The following is an 18621-nucleotide window of genomic DNA, read 5'->3' on the forward strand; positions in this document are numbered from 1 at the left end:
GCATGAGCTGTGGTGCTGTTAGTTCAGTGGTGCTCCCTTTTTTTCCCCTTAATAAGTTGCTTACTTTGTGATCGCCAGCACAGCATGGTGTGTAGGGGACATGTGGCACAGGGCACTACCAGTGCGCTCTTCTGCTTGTCATTGCCACCATGATGCGCACACAGTTTTAACCTGACAGGTCCTTGACACCTGAAAAGGCTATAAAGGGGCCACTTGAAGAGCTCAGTCTTGAGGCCCTAAGGTCATATGGGAGATTGTTAAACAGTTTCAGTGTGGGATGCCTTAAGGCCGCTAAAGAAAAACACAGCCAAGAAGCTCTAGGCCGATAATCCAGATAGTTCAGGCGTTGTTTGCGTTCCCAGAAAGGCCATCAAGCTGGCCAGCCTTAGCTAAAGTGAAAGCAGAGACAGGCTTGTGAATAGCACCTCTTTTTTATTTTTAAGACTGTCCTGTTTTTTTTGTTTCTTTTACCAACATTTCCACATCAGCCCACTTTGTGTTCAGTATTATTGATAGATATTTATCAGCGAATAGTCAGTGTGTGCTTGCTACAATTCCAGCCATCACTGCTTTTTCTAGCCCGGTACTTTCCCCCATCCCTGCCCTTACAGTGTCCTAGATGGCATGAAAACCTACAGTGTTTGCTGGTGAGGGGGCAGACAAGGCATCAGGGCCTTTTACTAACCTAAATGAGCATGGGAGTCAATTTAATGCCGCTGTGTATCCTCTCACCTAACATAACAGTGTGCCACAAGAAAGTGTGTGTTTGTGTATTTTTCATTCCTTGCTGAAACCAAATCTAAGCAAGTCCAAGTGCTGCTGAAGATGCAAAACTACCAGAGAAAGCTTAAAATAATTGGAAACTCTTTATTCATCATTAAGGGATAAGTTTTTTTATATTTTAATCCATTTGATGGTCACTGGAAGGCTACTATCACACATTCATAACTGAGTTTGATCCTGCTGAGTTTTCCTTGTTTTTTTCCTTTTTTTCATAGTTGCATATCGTATTTCTCATAACGCATGGTGTTCTCCTCTGTCATATTTAAAAGAGAGTATTCTTTGTGGAAAACTAATTCCTGTTTTGTTGTGAAGATGTGTGACGTGTGGGGAGAAAAAGAAAATTGACGCTACTGAAAAACTGATTGAGAAGGGAAAAGAAATCTGTTTGCAGCTGAAGTCTCCGTGCCCGATGAGTCACTGGTGACATTTTCACAATGTTTCGCAGACAGAGCTCCCTGCCAGCAAAGCGCTGCACCGTGTGCTTTGCAGCTCCCTGCTGGGTTGGGGCGCAAAGAAGACGCTGCCGCCAAGCCAAAATGGTATCATCAGCCACAGGCCTTTAAAAACGAGCTCGCAGCTATGAAACTTTGCCTTTTTTTGCCTTTTTTTTTTTTTTTTTTTCCTGTGGTATTGTTGTCCCGATACTGTGCTGGGTTAGATCCTTTGAGCAGTTCCTTCAAAGTATTCTCAACAGAAGGCAAAAGCGAGGAATGAATAGAAGCCTCTAATTACCATGGTCCCTCGTGGCCACCCATGGCCCCCTTTATAAAACAACTTTAGCGCCAGACGTTAAAGGACTTGGTCAAACCAAAGGGAGAAAATTATATTGCACAGACGATGTTTTACCTTCCATTGTTTTTAAAGTATCACCTTAAGATTAATATAAATGAAACTGATCAGAGAGAGGGACGACTTTATTTCCCTTGCAGGTAACATTTAAGGGTTAGACAACTCAAGGAGTTTAAGATTTGTTTCTTTGACAAATCAATTAGCTTCCCCTCTTGTTTTATGGGGGCCCTTCTACAGTACCAAAGGAAAAAACAGCACTTTAAGGAAAGAATTAAATTGCAAAGCTATATGAAAAAGTAGGACAGAGGACTCACTGACAGGCGCAGGAAGTGAAACTACTTTTAATTCCTTATTTTTCAGTTGACTAGATTTCAAGTCAAAAGAATAAAATTTAAGTCTTGCTTCATTTCTGTTAGAAGGCATCGTAATGTGCAAAATTCAGATTTACATGAGCTAAGAGTAAACTAAACTGCCTGGAAATCGCTTAGGAGTCGTGTAAACATCCGCTGATGGCATGAAAGCAGCACTCTTCATATATTACTTGTATTTGCTTTTACAACCAGTTTTATGAGCTCTGCCTCTAAACCAAATTCCCATCTCACAGGTTTGCAACTTTAGCTAATGTGAGGAGACATCAGCACACTGAAAAGTCACAGGGCTAGTGTCTGCAATAAGTGCAGTGCTTGGTTCCAGGCCAGCATGTGTCCAGCTGGGGTGCAGAATAAGAAGTGTGTGTCATTGGTGGGTATTTTGCAGGATTCCTGTGCTGCTGACACGGAACCAGCCTTTTTGGAAGGTGGCAAGCAATTCGGTCTTTCAAGGAACAGCCACATTGCAATGGCATTTGATGACACCAAAGTGAAAAACAGGTACGTTATTTATTTTCATAATCAGTTTTGGTGGAATAATGTCAGATAAAATGCCCCCCACCCTCCACTTCCTTAAATATTCTCAAAATCTTATCCCCAGATTATGAGTCTAATCTGAACATCATATTTGGTGTATAATTCACAACATTAAGTGAACATCAGTAGCATTTAGGCATGAAATCTAGGCAAATCCACTTTGCTAGCTCTCGCAAACACCATTTCCCTCTTCACTTGCAGAGGTTTAGATATTTGCAAATTCTGGACTGACTTTTAAAGGAAAACAAACGGAAGTGTGTATAAGCAGTTCATACGACAGAGTTAAAATGTTGCTTTTTAGAAGGAAGTCTTTGGGTTCATTAACTTGATAATTTCATGTAATAAGCAAACTTTCTTCCTCGTTACTCTGACAATTAAAATGAAACTTGCAGAATTACCAGGCAAAATGACAATTGTTCCTAAAGTATAGCTATATATATACACATATACACAAGGATATGCAAAGGAATTCCAAGAGCTACTTCCAAAAATATAGCTGTTTCCAATGGCTTTGTGTAGCAATAGCTTCTTAATTGTTCATTTTTGCTGTGAAGACACACGGTCATTAGCAAATGTGCCGTATCACACCAGTGAAGATTTTTGCAGCCTTACTAATTTACAAGTCCATCAACTTCCCACTTATTTTACCTGTGAAGTTACCATATTGCATATTTTCATTTATACTGATTTTAGAAAACTAGGGAAGTCATCAAAATAAATACAGAATCTCACAGTCCTTTATTGGACTATGATTCTTTATTTTCAAATAAGAATGCAGGTGTGTTTTTTTTTTTTTTTGTATTTATGTTAAAAACTACTTTTAGGTGCTTACTTGGTATTTCAACTTGGGCTAGGCTTGATCTGCTGCCACTATAACCTTAGTATCATAGTAATTGAATAATGTTCTGGGTTCTTGGATGTAAAAAAGACAGATCTACAAATGCAAAAAAAATGCATCCCATGTGGGGAGGCACATCACCGTCTCCGCACTTGCCGGTGTTGATGTGGGCCTGGTCACTTCTGAAGGCTTGTCTGTAGCGAGAGGTCAGTGATTTTCACAAGACAGATTTTCAAACTCAGACACATCCCCATTTTCTCTTGAGAGAAATTAGAACAACAGTGTTTAATATCCTTACAGTAAGATGCCTCACGGGGCATCTTTAAAAGTTTTGTAACCTGACTTCAGGCAATACAGCTCATTAGAAACTCAACATTTACCAGTTGTCACTACAGTTTTCCTCTTTGAAAGCATATGTGTGTGGATGACTGATAACGCCACTAGAGTTTTACAAATAATAGATGTGTGGGTTTTTTTGCAGCAGCAACTACACCTGATGTTGAGAATTATATATAGAAATTCTATGCTCATTCCATCTTTATATTTCCACAGTAAAGGGCCTAATGAACATGTTGGAGACTGCCTATGTGCGATGCAATTCACACATATCCAGATTCTTAAATTTTGATAGACAAGTGGGCCACTACCAGTTTTGTTTGGTTAAAGGAATATAAAAAGGTAAAGACTTGTCTATGTCTGCATCTGGCTCTCAATATCTTTTCCTGTGTTTTTGTCTTCTTGTTTGTTTGATGTCCAGACTAACAGTTGAATTTGAAGTCCGAACCATGGCTGATTCTGGCTTGCTCTTTTATATGGCCCGCATCAACCACGCTGATTTTGCTGCTGTTCAGATCAAGAATGGATTGCCTTACTTCTCATATGATCTGGGCAGTGGAGACACCAACACAATGATACCCAACAAAATAAATGATGGCCAGTGGCACAAGGTATAATAATCTATAATGCTAAATTATTTTCTGTAATGCTAAGAGAGATTTCTGTCTTGTTTTAAAATGTTTGCAATATGTAGGCCATACAAGCTAAACTTTTAACTAGGCACTTCGGTAGTCTGCAAAACCTGTGCTTTCAGATTCAGTATTAAGTATATGTTTTATACAGTACACACTCTGCTAACAAAAAAGTTAGGCCTGATCTGTTCAGTTATAATGCTAAGAACACAGGAAAAAATGGTAGTATGCACATTGCATTTTATATTTAATCCTCTTCGTATACAGACCATTATTATCTTGGTCGGTAAAGATTTCAGTTAAATCATTTGTAGAGAAATCGGCCTATAGTTGTTAGAGGTAGAATTTCATCAACTTCTCAGCAATCACACTTTCTCCATGTGCTTCACAGCCCATTTGTCTGAACAGAAGCCTTCCAAATACAGTTACTATTATATTTATTCTAGCCTGAACTATGATCTGGGGCACATCCCAATTAGTGTAATCATAAAATCAATTATTGTCTGTAAACATGTGCCGCAATAAAGCTTTGTAACGGGTACCATTAACATTCAGGTTTCACTGCTCCTAGTATTTCAAATTATTACCTGATTCTAGAAAAAGCAAAGTTGTGGCATGCCTACAGTAGTAGTAATAACTGTGCTGTTAAAAGGCACCCCTAATCCTTTTGGTAATTCTAATAAAGAGTAGTCAGGGTGCCTCCTGGCAGTGATCTAATGGAAAGGCAGTCATATGCTTGCACAGAAGCTTGCAGGAGAGGTGCGTTCCAGAAACATTATCCATAGCTGCCACCATCCTGCTGATGATGATCGCTCCTGCTACTTTCTGCTCTGTTGTTACATAGACTGTGAGGATAGTCACAATCTGAAAACCCTTTGTTACCAGAAATTCTGTAATTGTCTTGCATTTTGTGTTTCTTTTTAGATAAAAATATCTCGAACCAAGCAAGAAGGAAACCTTATAGTAGATGATGTTTCAAACAGCACTGTTAGTCCCAAGAAGGCGGATATATTAGATGTTGTAGGAATGCTGTATGTTGGAGGACTGCCAGTTAACTACACAACTAGAAGAATTGGTCCAGTAAGTTTAATTAATTAAGCTATCCCATAGTGCTTAAGTATGTCTTGATCAGAGCCAGGGTCTTCTCGGTTGCGGTTTCTTTTACTTGGCCCTCCCCTCCTCACCCAAATGCTCAAATATACTGTTAAAGTGAGTCTGACTGAAGGAATACAATATGCCTTTAGTACAGAGACCTGACTCAGAGCCTAGTAAAAAGAACTGGAAATAGCAAACTTTCTACTTTCTGGAAAAGTGAAAAGATCCATACACTTGCAGGTACTGCAGTCACAACAGCTAGGATAAGGTCCTAAATTCTACTTGCCTTTTCTGTCAGCTGTAATTCACTTAGCAATAAGTGCCAACAAGCTGTGAACTCTCCTAAAATAAACATTAGAAGCCAAAATTATGCTGGACAAAGTACCCAGTAGGATGGCTGCTCACTGCAGTAAGCAGTTTGTGTTGTTCTTACAAAACTAGGAGAGAATTCATTTTCAAGTTAGAAAATGAAAAGTTTTTCTTCAAGTTCTTCAAACTTGAACATATGAATTTATCATTGGGTCACTTTAAATTATCAGGCCTTCTGAATGCCAAGCTTCCATGATGACTAGAAAGATCTCTTGGTAAATGGAGATCCCAGAGAGATCAATACCATTTTTGGCCTAAATTCTGGAGGTTTAAATAGGAATATTGTGTCACCTCACCCAGGTGCTTCTGCTGCTCCCCTCTTCTACCAAACACCTGCCAGTATCAGAATTAGACAAGAACTCTTCCCTGCATTACTTTTCTCTCTGGATAAAGATTTTTTCAAGTCAGAAAGTCAGAACTTGAGTCAACTTCATTATAGCAAAGAAGCTCTGTGCAGCATAAGAGTGGATAAAAAAATGAAATACTGTCAGTAGCTATGTGTAGGCTTATTCTGCCGGGTTATACAGAATGAGTAAGGAAGAGGCAAAATTACACATCCTGACAAGAAATCCAGACTCTCAAAGAAATTGCATGTGAGTAAACACCATTCTAGCAGGAGTATTACAGAATGGCAGCAAGAGTCAGCCAATTAGAATAGATAAAATCAATACAGTAAAGGAATTCCTAGATTCTGCTTAAACAAGTCACTGTAAGAACTTTAGGACAGAGAACAAAGACTGCTCAATACTCAGGAGTCAATATTCCACTAAAGAAAACTAGCCAATGAGATCTTCTTACTTATCAAATTTTGGGCTGTGCTGAAAGACCCAATTGAGACAAATATGCTGATCATTTAGGTTCACCAAAACCCAAACCCAATACGCTGATTGTTTGTGTTTACCAAAGCAGCTCCGAGACACTGAACACAAAGAAATACTTAACCTTCCATAACAAATAATTTCTAATAGTGTCAAACTAAGCTTTTTGAAATACAGTTGTAACAAATACTGATCCAAGGAGGTGTAGGTGACACTGGATCCTTACCTACTGCTCCCTACCAGAAGCAATAGAGCCAACCCATGGAGAAAAATAGCTCAGACTGACAATAATAGTCCTGTTGGAATCTGACAGTCTTTTATGCTTTGGGTTTTAAATGAAGCTGCAACTTCAGCCATCATTCACAGAAGGTAAAAGCAGTGCTTACCTTTCAATCATGCTCAGTAAAATATATTATGTGATATATTAATAGAATGTTGTAGTGCAGGCTGCAGTGAAGTCTCTGAAGCAAAATAAGTTGAAAGCATGTATTATCTTAGCTAGACCTTTCTCCTAAACACACATCAACCTTTTTTAGACACTAATCTACTGTGTAACAGTATGTGGGCTGCCATTTTCTTCAGTGAAGAAGACTGTGATACCTACTTGTTTGTCTTCAGGAGCTCTCACATTTTAGGCACTCAAAACTACACTTGCTGCAAAAGATTTAATATAGTATATTATGCTAAAGTATAACGAGACTTGCCTTTCTGTAGAGAAAGGAAGATTTTAAAATTAGAGCATCTTATCAGCATCATTTAAAATCTTGCATTTTTGTGATGTATTCTCACAATAAAGTCAGAAAGAATCTTTTTTTTTTTTTGTACCAAAACTTACTGATTTGGAGATGTTTTTCATTTAGAAATTAGACCCCCCAAAAAAAGTGTATTTATGAAGAATCTTATAGAAATTTTTGCTCAGAAGAGAAATGAATTTATTCATAAATAAAAGTTCTTGTGATAAAAGTTCTTGTGAAAACTTTATATAGGCTTTTTTAAAAGCATTATGCTATACAATACCACAGTATATCTATTATGAAAGGGCTTTTTTTTTTTTAAGTGTGAGGTTTTGGAAGTTCTCGCAAATTAGTAGCCAGGAATATTAACAGCAGAGATGATTGATAGTGTGCATAGACAAAACTTCCCTCCTACGCGGATGTGCCTTTTTTCCTGCCTCCTTTTATGAGTATTACTCCAAGGTATTTTATATGTTGTTTCTTATTTTCCCCTGCCACATTGCTTATGAAAATGCCTTCCTTTTCTTCTTCACAGTATCTATTTATCATTTTCCTCTCCCCCACTATTATCAGGGATAAGCATCCCTGTCCCAGAGTCACATACCAAAGCCCCCCCATCAAGCTGCGAACCAAACTACGCTCCCGCATCCCCCCACGGGAAGGCGGAGAGCGCGCAGGAGGGGCTCCCGGAGGCAGAGCCGCTTTCAGAGGTGCCCTGGGATGCTCCCGGCGCGCGGCCGGCGCTTGGGATGCTCCCGGCGCTTGCCCTAGGACCTGGGATGCTCCCGGCGCTTGCCCTAGGGCCTGGGATGCTCCCGGCGCTTGCCCTAGGACCTGGGATGCTCCTGGCGCTTGCCCTAGGGCCTGGGCAGCCGCTCGCTCCCGCCCCAGCGCCTCCCCGCCAGCCCCAGCTCGCGTCCCCGCGCGCTCACGGGCGCAGCAATGTGTGCCCAGCGCAGGTGCCAACAAGAGCTGCCGTTTGCTGTCCTGCCCAGGAGCCTCCATACGCCCAAGCACGTTCCCTGCTCCTGCCAGCCTCCATGGCCAGCAGAAGAGCTGTTTTCAATGTGCTAAACCGTCCTTCATAAGGCTATATGGAGAACCATATGCAGCCAAAAGCCTTTACTGCTTATTTTAGCAGGCATGTACCTGCATTTCCTCAGTCTTACCGTGCAACATTAGGGCCACAATAAAGTGATTAAAGCAAAAAGCAAAACAAAACAAACTAGGAAAATTACCAGCAAACCAGAGAACTATATCCAGTGTATTTGTCTACTAGAAAACCCCATAACCTAGTCAATTAAAAAGGTAAAGTATGGGCCATTAAATTTCTGCTTTGCTGATGTAATTTGCTATGTTTCATTACACAGTGTATTATTTTATGCCCTCCATTAAGCCAAATAGATGTGACTCGGATCACATCTCTGAAAAGTAATGTAATTCATCCTCAGTATGATGGAGATTAGATTCCAATTACAATCAGATATTAAGGATTAGCCATGTAAAATTCAAGTCTTATTCGGCACCATAAATCCAGCAGATTTATAAGTAGAGGAAATGTGCTTTTTCATGACATAATTTAGCCCCTTCTTAGGAGCAGTTAAGTTTGCTTTGCGTGTTAAAACTTTTTGTGTGAAATATTGAATGCAGGTCACCCATAGCATTGCTGGCTGTATCCGAAATTTTAAAATGACAGAATCACCTGTTAACCTGGACAGTCCGACTTCTACCTTCAACGTTGGAAAATGCTTTGTGACTGCACAGAAGGGAACATACTTTGATGGAACAGGCTTTGCCAAAACAGGTAAAGAACAGCAATAAATGTTGCTGATAAGCACAGGACAAAAAAAAAAACAGGAGAGGGTGTTTTCAAAAACTTCCAGTGCTACCTAACTCTCATATTGACTTCAACAGAAGCAAAGGGAGACCAATCATATGAAAATCCTATTTATGCTGTTTACTGCCTTACCTACTGATAGACTGTACAGCTTTCTGGCAAGGTCTAAGTACACTAAGTACAGCCACTGTAAGTGTTACTTAGAGGATTTCACATGAAATGCATTCATTAATAGTTTTATGTTACCTTGCATTACTGTCAACACACTGTGTGATTATTAGGAATGATGTATTAAATGCTTTTCTTCATTGTATTATGTTTTTTTCCTTCCAAGTTGGCGCATACAAAGTGGGAACAGACCTGCTAGTGGAATTTGAATTCCGCACAACGCAACTGAATGGCGTTCTGCTAGGAATCAGCAGCCAGAAAATGGATGGGCTGGGCATTGAACTAGTAGATGGAAAAGTGAGTAACAAAGCATTTTGGCTCTTTGTAGAGCTTGTTTTCAAAAACACAATTTAAATGGTACGTTACTGCCCCAAACTCAAGACATCTTAGTCAATATCATGGCTCTCCTATATGCAGCATATGCCACTTTCCATAATCAAGAGGGTTTTCTAATACTTTTACTAAGATGTTTGAAAAGATACTGCAACGTTTAAGACTTCTAAAACTATAATATCAGGTCTTGGGGTCTTAAGTCAGTGGCAATATGAAAAGCTGTGAGAAAAGGCTTTGCCATTAATACTGCTAGTTTCTTGTGCATATCTTATCTCAAGAGTAGTGCATCACTATGAAGAACTCAGGGCGGGGGAGAGCAAACAAACAAGACAAAAATGGAAAAAATAACAATCTATACAACAATAACAATCTATACAACAACTCTATATAATATTATTAACATTTATCTGAGTGGCATAACCCAGATCCCAGTGAGAATGGCGCAAGGACACAGCAATCCACCTGAATGAAGTTTGCTATTAATTGAAAGCTTTACTGTGTGCAGTCAACAGAGAATGTTGTTTTTATTTTAAAAAAGACAAAGATATATATTTTTGAAAAAGCAATTGCATTCATTTTAAATCCATACTGCTTTATTTATGGAGCTGACTCACTAAACTGTGCAGAGCTATTTTGAGAACCTCATGTCCCGCTCATGTTCGTGTCCTGGTTTCAGGTGATGTTTCATGTCGACAACGGCGCGGGCCGATTTTCTGCTGTCTATGAGCCTGATGCGCCAGGCAGCTTGTGCGACGGGCAGTGGCACAGGGTTCTTGCAAACAAGATCAAACACCATTTAGAGCTGACCGTGGACAGCAGCCAGGTGGATGGTAACAGCCCAAACAGAGCCTCAACCTCAGCAGACACCAACGACCCTGTCTTTGTGGGAGGATATCCTGGTGAGCACACAATTAAGTCTTTATTCATGCTCTAGCAACACCACCTTGATAATGTCTAAGTGCAATCAGCACCAATATGCTAAAGTTGATGAATGAGTATATTCAAGTTTGTAGCAGTTGGCATGGATGCTCGTTTTTGCATCCAGCTGCATTTCATATAAAGAAGTATTGCAGCACCAAGGGGAGCTCACACATTCCCCTGCACCTTCAGATGCTGTCACAGAGAAACAGGGAGTCCTACTGACCCCTGCTATCCCAACACAGAACCTCCCTCTTAAATCTCTTTATATATATATATATATATATATACATATATATATATATATATATATATATATATATAAAATAAAATTGATCTTTTGAACATTTGGCAAATTTTAATTTGACTGAATAATGTGTATGTACTTTTACTGGGGGGAAGGAGGGAGAGAGGCTGTGTGTGTAAATAAACCTGTGAAATATGTATTGAGGAATGCAGATAACAGCTTGTATAGAGAGGTAAGAGAATGTCTATTTAGTTTATTATAAATGTCTTTACCAAGTGTCCTAAGTGTGGTGTTTTTTACAAGAAAATAAAAATCAAAATTTAATGCACTGTATTCTGGGGATTCTAGAGAAAACTTGGTTCTAGCAGAGGTCAATGATCAGGATCCAGAACTAGGCTGAACTTTGTGACTAGCTTCATCTTCCACTGTACTGCTGATGAAAACTGGTGACTCTTCATGGACAACCAATAGCACATTACTTTCTAAAATCATAGTTGAGATGTTTGCAAACATGGGCAATTTCATTGCATTTATAATGTTTTCTTTTATCTTGAGAACTTCTTGAGAAAAAGACTAAAAGCATTCGCAATATGTGTCTTGCCTAGCGCAAACTGAGGTCAGTAGCAAAACTCCTGTTGGGTTAATTCCTAAATGATTCTCTTAAAGTTGTTTTCTCCCATTCTAATGTGTGTGATGCTGTACATCCTAAAAAACCTTCACTCTCAAACTTCAGAACTTTTTAAAAAATACTTTCAATAGTGAGGTTTGAGAGAATTCCATTTCAGTCAGAGTGATGCTCATGGGGACTGACAGCTTTGTGCTAGAAAAAAAAAAAACCCTCTCTGGCAGGATTTTTACAACCAAACACGATTTTAACATAGGAGTTAGCACTGAAGAAACACTGCAGATGGAGTTACTATCTTCTTCTGGACTGTATTTAGCAGCAAGAGGAACAAATTGAAGTAAAACTGCATCTGTATAAAATAAGCCTGCACTTACGTAGGTTGAAGCGATGCTCCTCTGTTGAGCCACAGCCACACGCCAAATTGTAAAATGCTTTAAAAAACTTACCATGGACATTTAAATATCAGACATTTGCCTTGTTGACTAGCCTAGCTCACCCAAGAGTTATTTTTACATTCTCAATACTTAAATAGCCACATACATCTGGCCGCTTTTTTTAATCAAACCATCAGAGAAACACTTTTCCCTTGTCTGAGACAGAAAACAGAAACAGGTCAGTTTGAGAGCTTTGACAGCTCTCTCTCTCTCTCTCTATATATATATATGTATATGTATATGTATACACAAATATTACAAATTTGAAGTGCATAAACAAGAGATCTTGTAAAATCAGTAAGGGATTATGGATTTTGCAATCTGAGACATCTCCTGGCTTCATAAGCAGTGCAAAGCACTCATTAAACCATCTAGAATTAGTTGGTGGCAAGTTTCCTATGCTGAGAAACTTTTTACCAAAGAAACAGAAAGAAGTGGGCAAAGCTATCAACTTCTAGCTAAATATTTTCTATCTACTGCTGTCACCCTTCTTTGTGTAAGAAGAGACAGATGGGTTTGAGGTCAAAGGACACACATGCTCCATGAAACAGCTTAATGCTGTATGTCTGGTCAGTCCTCTATAGGATTTCTACATAAAAAACAGTCTTTGTACAAGCCTTTCCTTTGTCAGCCATGTAGATTTGCCCTGTAGTGTGTTCTTGTAGCCACTGCTTCATTAGAAAGGGAAATAAAAAGAAGCTGGGCTGTGAATTTCAGGCAGTAGAAAGACTTCTAGCTTCCCCATCAACCTCACCCTTGCCTCTACCCTCTGTTAGGACTAGAAGAGTTCTCTCCTCCTTTAATGAGTAAGATGTACTCAAATCCCTTCCTTGCTTTACCATCAGCAACATTAAGAAATAAATATATAATATTCAGTGTTTGAAAACTAACTCAAGCACATATCACATTTAGTAATAATGGTTGCCAGTTTTTGAATAAAGAAGATAGACAAACATATGAAAACATAATACTCCTGGGGAAGTTTATTTTTCTGCAAGGCTCTTGCAGGACAAACTTAAGTATCAACTCAGACTTCCATAATTCCTTTTGCCTTCTTTTCCCTTCTTTCTCAGATGGCCTGAACCAATTTGGGCTGACCACTAACATCCGTTTTAAAGGATGCATTCGATTTCTGAAGCTCACCAAGGGTACGGCCAAACCTCAAGAGATTAATTTCAGCAAAGCTTTGGAGCTGAAGGGCGTTCAACCGCTGTCGTGCCCTGCAGACTAACATGGTATCCTTCAAATGGTACGGGCCTGTTTGTAATAAGCACCTCAGATTTAAAATAAAAATACTATATACACAGTATCTTCATAATAAAATATCTTTATGCAAGTATTTTAGTGGAGTCTGTGATGTTTTCAAATGGATATTTCAAGGTACCTCCCACGAAGGAAGTAATTACTACTCCTTCTTCCCACACTGCTTCATTAAGTAAGTGAAAAAAGCATTAAGACACTTTCATAATGCGCTCCTTGTAGCTTGAAATGGAGTGTTTCAGCATCCTTTTGATGAGCGAGATATAAATATATATTATGCAGGAACTGATAGTTATCATTTGTGTGCATGGACATCTATGTCCTTCATTAAAAACAGGCATATTACCGTGCTTCAGAAAAGTTGGCTTTCCTCACCCTTGTAGAAAGTTTTTCCCATCATAATATTTCACGTGAAAATTTTGCTGAGAAAATTCTGGGTTTATGTATATTCTGTGATTGTTGTTATGTTGTGACCATGGAACCAAATCCAGGGAAGGGAAATGTTTTGCTGACTTACTTGGTGTGTTTGGTGTTAATGGGGAAAATAGATTGCCCTTAAATCCTTGATATATCATTTGAACAGCAGTGGATTTTAATGTAGTTTATCTTGCTTGATATTTGGAGACTCTACAGACTCCAATGAAAATAATAAAATCAGGTTCTACACATTTATCTGGAGATATTGTTTTAAGCTATCCTTAGTGAAAAAGTTTTGATACTGCTCCCCACTACTACACATCATGACATAGAAGCTACATGTAGCAAAATTCACAATCAAAGTTTATAAAGGAAAGCAAGAGCTTTACAACGGAATGCATTACAACAGAATGAAGGCAAAGCAGGAGAACCTCAGAGCACATATTGTTATGCTCTTCTCATCCCTTTTTAATCAACTTCTTAATATAAAATCAGCTTCAAAACTTAAAGTGTACCATTGCTACTAATGCTCTCAGTGATCTGTAAGGAATCAGGAATGCAGAAGCTACCTCAGATCTTCTTCTCCCGCCCCTGCAAAATTCTGCTCTGTAGCTGGTTCGCACTAAAATATGAAATCCTAGCGATTTTCCTTAAAGTGTGATATATTTTAGCTGGTGAGTTCATAGCTGTCACAAGCATGGATTTTTTTTTTCTTTTTCAAACTGCTAGACTCTGCCTTTGCAAAGGTTATCCTTACACATGTAGAGGATATATAGTATGAATGTAAAAACAACTACCACCTTAATAAAAACACATTAAAAATAGCAGTCTACATTCAGCAGTAAATAAGCAAAAACATGTAAGCCAACACTGTAAGCCTGAATACACTTTTTAAAAATTTCTGATAGGGCTGGAAAAAGGATACATGCACCGTCTGTACTGCCAGCAAGTGTTCCTGACGGATGCCTTTACATGTTACAAACAGGCTCTTTGGCATACATTTTTCCCTCCAAGCTGCCAAGGTTAAATAAAATAAAAAAAATAAATAAATAAAGCACATGCAGAAACTACATTAAAGGGATGGTAGTAAAAATACATATATTGCCATTATTCATGATTTGGAGATACTAGATTCATCAGAAACATCTGCAGAGAAACAACTCGTTCCTCTGTGGCTCCAAGGTAAGTGACTTGAGCAAGTATTCCAGTTTTCACTTGGAACTATCATCACCTTTAAAGTTAATAGTTAATGGAGCACTATGTTACATACATTCAAAGTGTTAGGAATTCATAAAGCACGGAAATAGAATGTCTCACCTTTGCCAAGTGTAACTAGCAAACACACTGTAAAACATTCATGTGTTTCAATTTTATTCTTCTTATGTCCCCTTTATTTCCTTCCTTCATCTGTCTAACATTTTAGGGTAGTTTGAAGCTACTCAAGAACAAGCAAAAAGGCCTCAAATCCAGTAGAGGATTTCTGAATTTACTGGAAAATACCAATAAATGAAACCCTATTACTCTTGTGCTGATGGACACATATTGTTGTCCTGTATTATTGTCCTGTATTCCATGCAATGCACAGAGCAGACCCTAGATACCACCTCGTTTAGAGATACCTTCCCAGCCTGCAGATCCTGTTTGACGTGTTTGATTCCTCTCAGCACAAGAGTTCTTGCACTGCTTCATACGTTTTCAGGCTTAAAGACACAGCGGAAGGTCAGACAGCCCAGAATGCTGTGGGTTAAACAAATACCATGCCTTCTTTCAGAGGCAGGATATTGTCATCAGCCTAATCAGCACCGCCTCAGCAAAGTCTTTCACATAAAGATGGCTTTGCCTTAGAAACAAATACTGAAGATTCTGCATAAGAGAACTGGGAAGAAAAAGAGAGGCTTTCTCTGCTCTGTGCTCTGTTGGATTATTTCTCCCTCGCATGCCCTTGCAGGAATGTGCCACGCTCCTGCTGGGGCAGGACAAAACAAGGAACCCATGTGCACAACTACATTTCTTAAACTCTTGCGTGAAAGGAATCAACCAGATGCTGCCCTCTGTTAAATGAAATAAATTCAGGGGGCTGAAATGCTTCAGCAAATTGCCAAGACATAAAGAAAGAAGCCAAAAACTACTAGATTTGTCTTTGCAGCTCAATGTGTGGATGCATAAAGTTCTGTTTGTTAGTAAAGTTTTCGGCCTTTGACAATTCAATTGAATATGAAGGATCCCAACTCCCTGCTATTACTTTTTGTCATACAGCAGATTTGTAGATGACTGATAGATTCCAGATAAAGATGAAAAACTACCTGGCGTTATCAAATTCCACGCCTCAGAGCCTCCTGTTCAAACTACTAGATGGAGATTATGTCATTGCAGGCGGCACCAAGTGTGATGCCCTATCCTCCCAATTCAAGGCTCAATACGCATCTTCAGAACACAAGCACTGAAACCCTGATTCACTGAACACAAAAGTCTTTGTCGCCCTTTTCCTCCCCTTTATGTAAGTGGTCTTCACTGCTATTCTCCACAACTAACAACTTCACATTCAGATATTTCTAGAAACCATGATTAAGGCTGACCTGGTTGACTGAGGCAGCTTTTAGCTCATTTATGACATAGCTTCCCTCTGTGAATGGAGAGAATCTCTGTTCATCTCTTGCTTTAGGTATCCTGCTACACTGGGAAAAGTTGTCTTTTTGGTTTCAAATGCACCCAGTTTTCAACTTAGATTATTTTTTAAAGGGCATATACACTTGCTCTTTCATCTTTCAGCCCTTTATAGTTTCCCTTTCCAAAGGGAAAAACACATTTCTCTTCAGACAACAATAATGCAACAAAAAAATGAGAAAAACTTAAAATATTTAAAAATACAAATGATTTTCCCTGTCTTAAAAGAAAAGAGAAAAGAGAAAAGGGGGAAGGGAAGGGAAGGGAAGGGAAGGGAAGGGAAGGGAAGGGAAGGGAAGGGAAAAAGAAAAAAGAAAAAGAAAAAGAAAAAGAAAAAGAAAAAGAAAAAGAAAAAGAAAAAGAAAAAGAAAAAGAGAAGAGAAGAGAAGAGAAGAGAAGAGAAGAGAAGAGAAAAGAAAAGAAAAGAAAAGAAAAGAAAAGAAAAGAAAAGAAAAGAAAAGAAAAGAAAAGAAAAGAAAAGAAAAGAAAAAAGAAAAGAAAAGACAAGACCTCAGGAAAGCTTACTCCAGGCTTCTCTCATTCAGCTACAGAGATCCTGGCAGATATTAAATGCCTGTGAGGGGTTTTTCAGAATATACAAGGGAAAATTTTTATGGACCTACACAAGAAAAAAAATCTATGCCATACAGTTCATGATAATGTTTCTACTGAAAAAACAAATCCCACGAAAATTCCCTCTTTTTATAGACACCAATTTTTTAAATCTTTAAAGAAGACACTGCAGTTTTCAGTTAACTGAGAATTTATGAAAGCCTACAAAACTGCTGAGAAAATATCCTGCAGAACAACAATAAAAATTGCAATTTTCAGAGCAATTTAAAAGGATGCCTTTGGATTTTTAATGTAAGATTTTTTTCTTCCTATTATCTAAGTTAAAAATCCTTCCTATTATCTAAGCTTCCTAATGACAGAATACTATAAGTTGTTCAGTCATCCATCAAGTCTTACAATGTGTATACAAATTGAATGTGTAAATATGTAACAGGAAACATCACTTTTACTAATTCATTCTTCATAAATATACACAAAGCCACACAGACTTTTCTGTAAAAAAAAAAATCCTGAACTAGATTTCTTGTGTGTCATGCAATGCAAGTGAAACAAAACACAGAATTATTCAGTCTACATTTTTCTATGCCATCTTTTCTTCATTTTTGAAAGTACAAATATATTTTTCAGGTGACTGAAGTCCCAGGCAGTTCCTGATGTGAGGCATCTATTTTTAACTCCAAAAATCCATGCTTTTTCCATTTCAAGCTTAGAGGAAAAGGTAACATAAAATGACAGCACTTCAGAAAATAAAGTATTTAATTTAAAAAATGAAAGAAAATCCTGGGGGAAAACAAGACTCCTAACACCAGTTTTCTTACACTTTTCATGCTCCCACTGGGACCAGCATAAGAAATCTTAGCTCAGATCTAACAGTTTCACAAATTTCACTTGGCTAAAGACTGACTGACTTATTTTTAAGTAAACTGCAAAAAACTTTTCTAGGGCATCACATTTTTTCCCCTTTCTTTTTCAGAAGTGTGTTTGAGTACAAAATTAAAATGTTTTTTTCCTGTTTTTCCTTGTCTGAGACTGTAAAAATAACTAATGTGGATGTTTAGAAGTTAAAAAAAAACATTTATGATATATGGTGTTATGAAATATACCATAGAGCTGAATAATCGGCTGTGACATCTACACTTTTAATCATAATTTATTTTGACAACGTCTGTACTTCTGGTTGGCATAAGTGAAGGAGGATGACAGGCAGTTGAGACCCTGGAGTAGCTAAATTTCCTGTGGTTTTCTTCATTATGATTCTGTACTACAACATAGCATGAATTTGATTTAAATGGACAAAGGCCTCATTCTTCCACAGAGTTTCATGTTAGTAGAGTGGCTCCCTGTGAAAGGACATGGCTACACGTGTGCCCATCCCTTTCCTCTGACAAAATATAACACGCAGACTGATGGTGGCTCCTAACTTAGGTCTTTTAGGGCCATCAAGTTAGGTGGAGTGAATCTGTACTCTTTCCTCCACAGCCTTAAGAAGTGACTTGAAGCTATAAGCACTGAATCCAGTAAATCCAGTACGGAGTGATGTCTCTGTAGTGTCAGTGCTTGTAGCACTTCACTGCTCTTGAAGATTCTGCAAAGATCCTCTAAGTTATCTCTAGTATTGCCTCTTTCCCCTTTGTTCAAGCAATCCCCCTATTTCCTTCTTCTTTTAAAAATCGTATTTTTGTGTTTAGCTCCCTGATGGAATGCCATCCTCCCTCTTATTTTTTCCCTGTGAAGTAGAACTGCCTGGCAGAGAGTTAAGTAAGTCCTGCAGCTGAGATGAGAGCATTAAATTTCAGGTGGAAAGACATATTACTGCTTGGAAACAAAAGATGTCATCTTAACCATT

General features: G+C 38.5%; 1 protein-coding gene across 1 annotated transcript in view; it reads left to right on the forward strand.

Annotated features, from left to right (window-relative positions):
* Positions 1-13200, forward strand: part of LAMA2 (laminin subunit alpha 2) — a 336063-nt gene extending 322863 nt beyond the window's left edge. Inside the window, exons 59-65 of the mRNA XM_088533890.1 lie at positions 2329-2441; positions 4073-4262; positions 5208-5363; positions 8950-9103; positions 9471-9601; positions 10314-10536; positions 12935-13200. Coding sequence (XP_088390016.1) covers positions 2329-2441; positions 4073-4262; positions 5208-5363; positions 8950-9103; positions 9471-9601; positions 10314-10536; positions 12935-13092 — 1125 coding nt within the window. The 3' untranslated portion in view covers positions 13093-13200. The remainder of the gene's footprint in view (positions 1-2328; positions 2442-4072; positions 4263-5207; positions 5364-8949; positions 9104-9470; positions 9602-10313; positions 10537-12934) is intronic.
* Positions 13201-18621: the final 5421 nt, after the last annotated feature.

This window comes from Tinamus guttatus, unplaced genomic scaffold (assembly GCF_059628265.1).
Source record: "Tinamus guttatus ecotype Peru unplaced genomic scaffold, ASM5962826v1 Tinamus_guttatus_pri_ptg000525l, whole genome shotgun sequence".
Lineage (NCBI taxonomy): Eukaryota > Metazoa > Chordata > Aves > Tinamiformes > Tinamidae > Tinamus > Tinamus guttatus.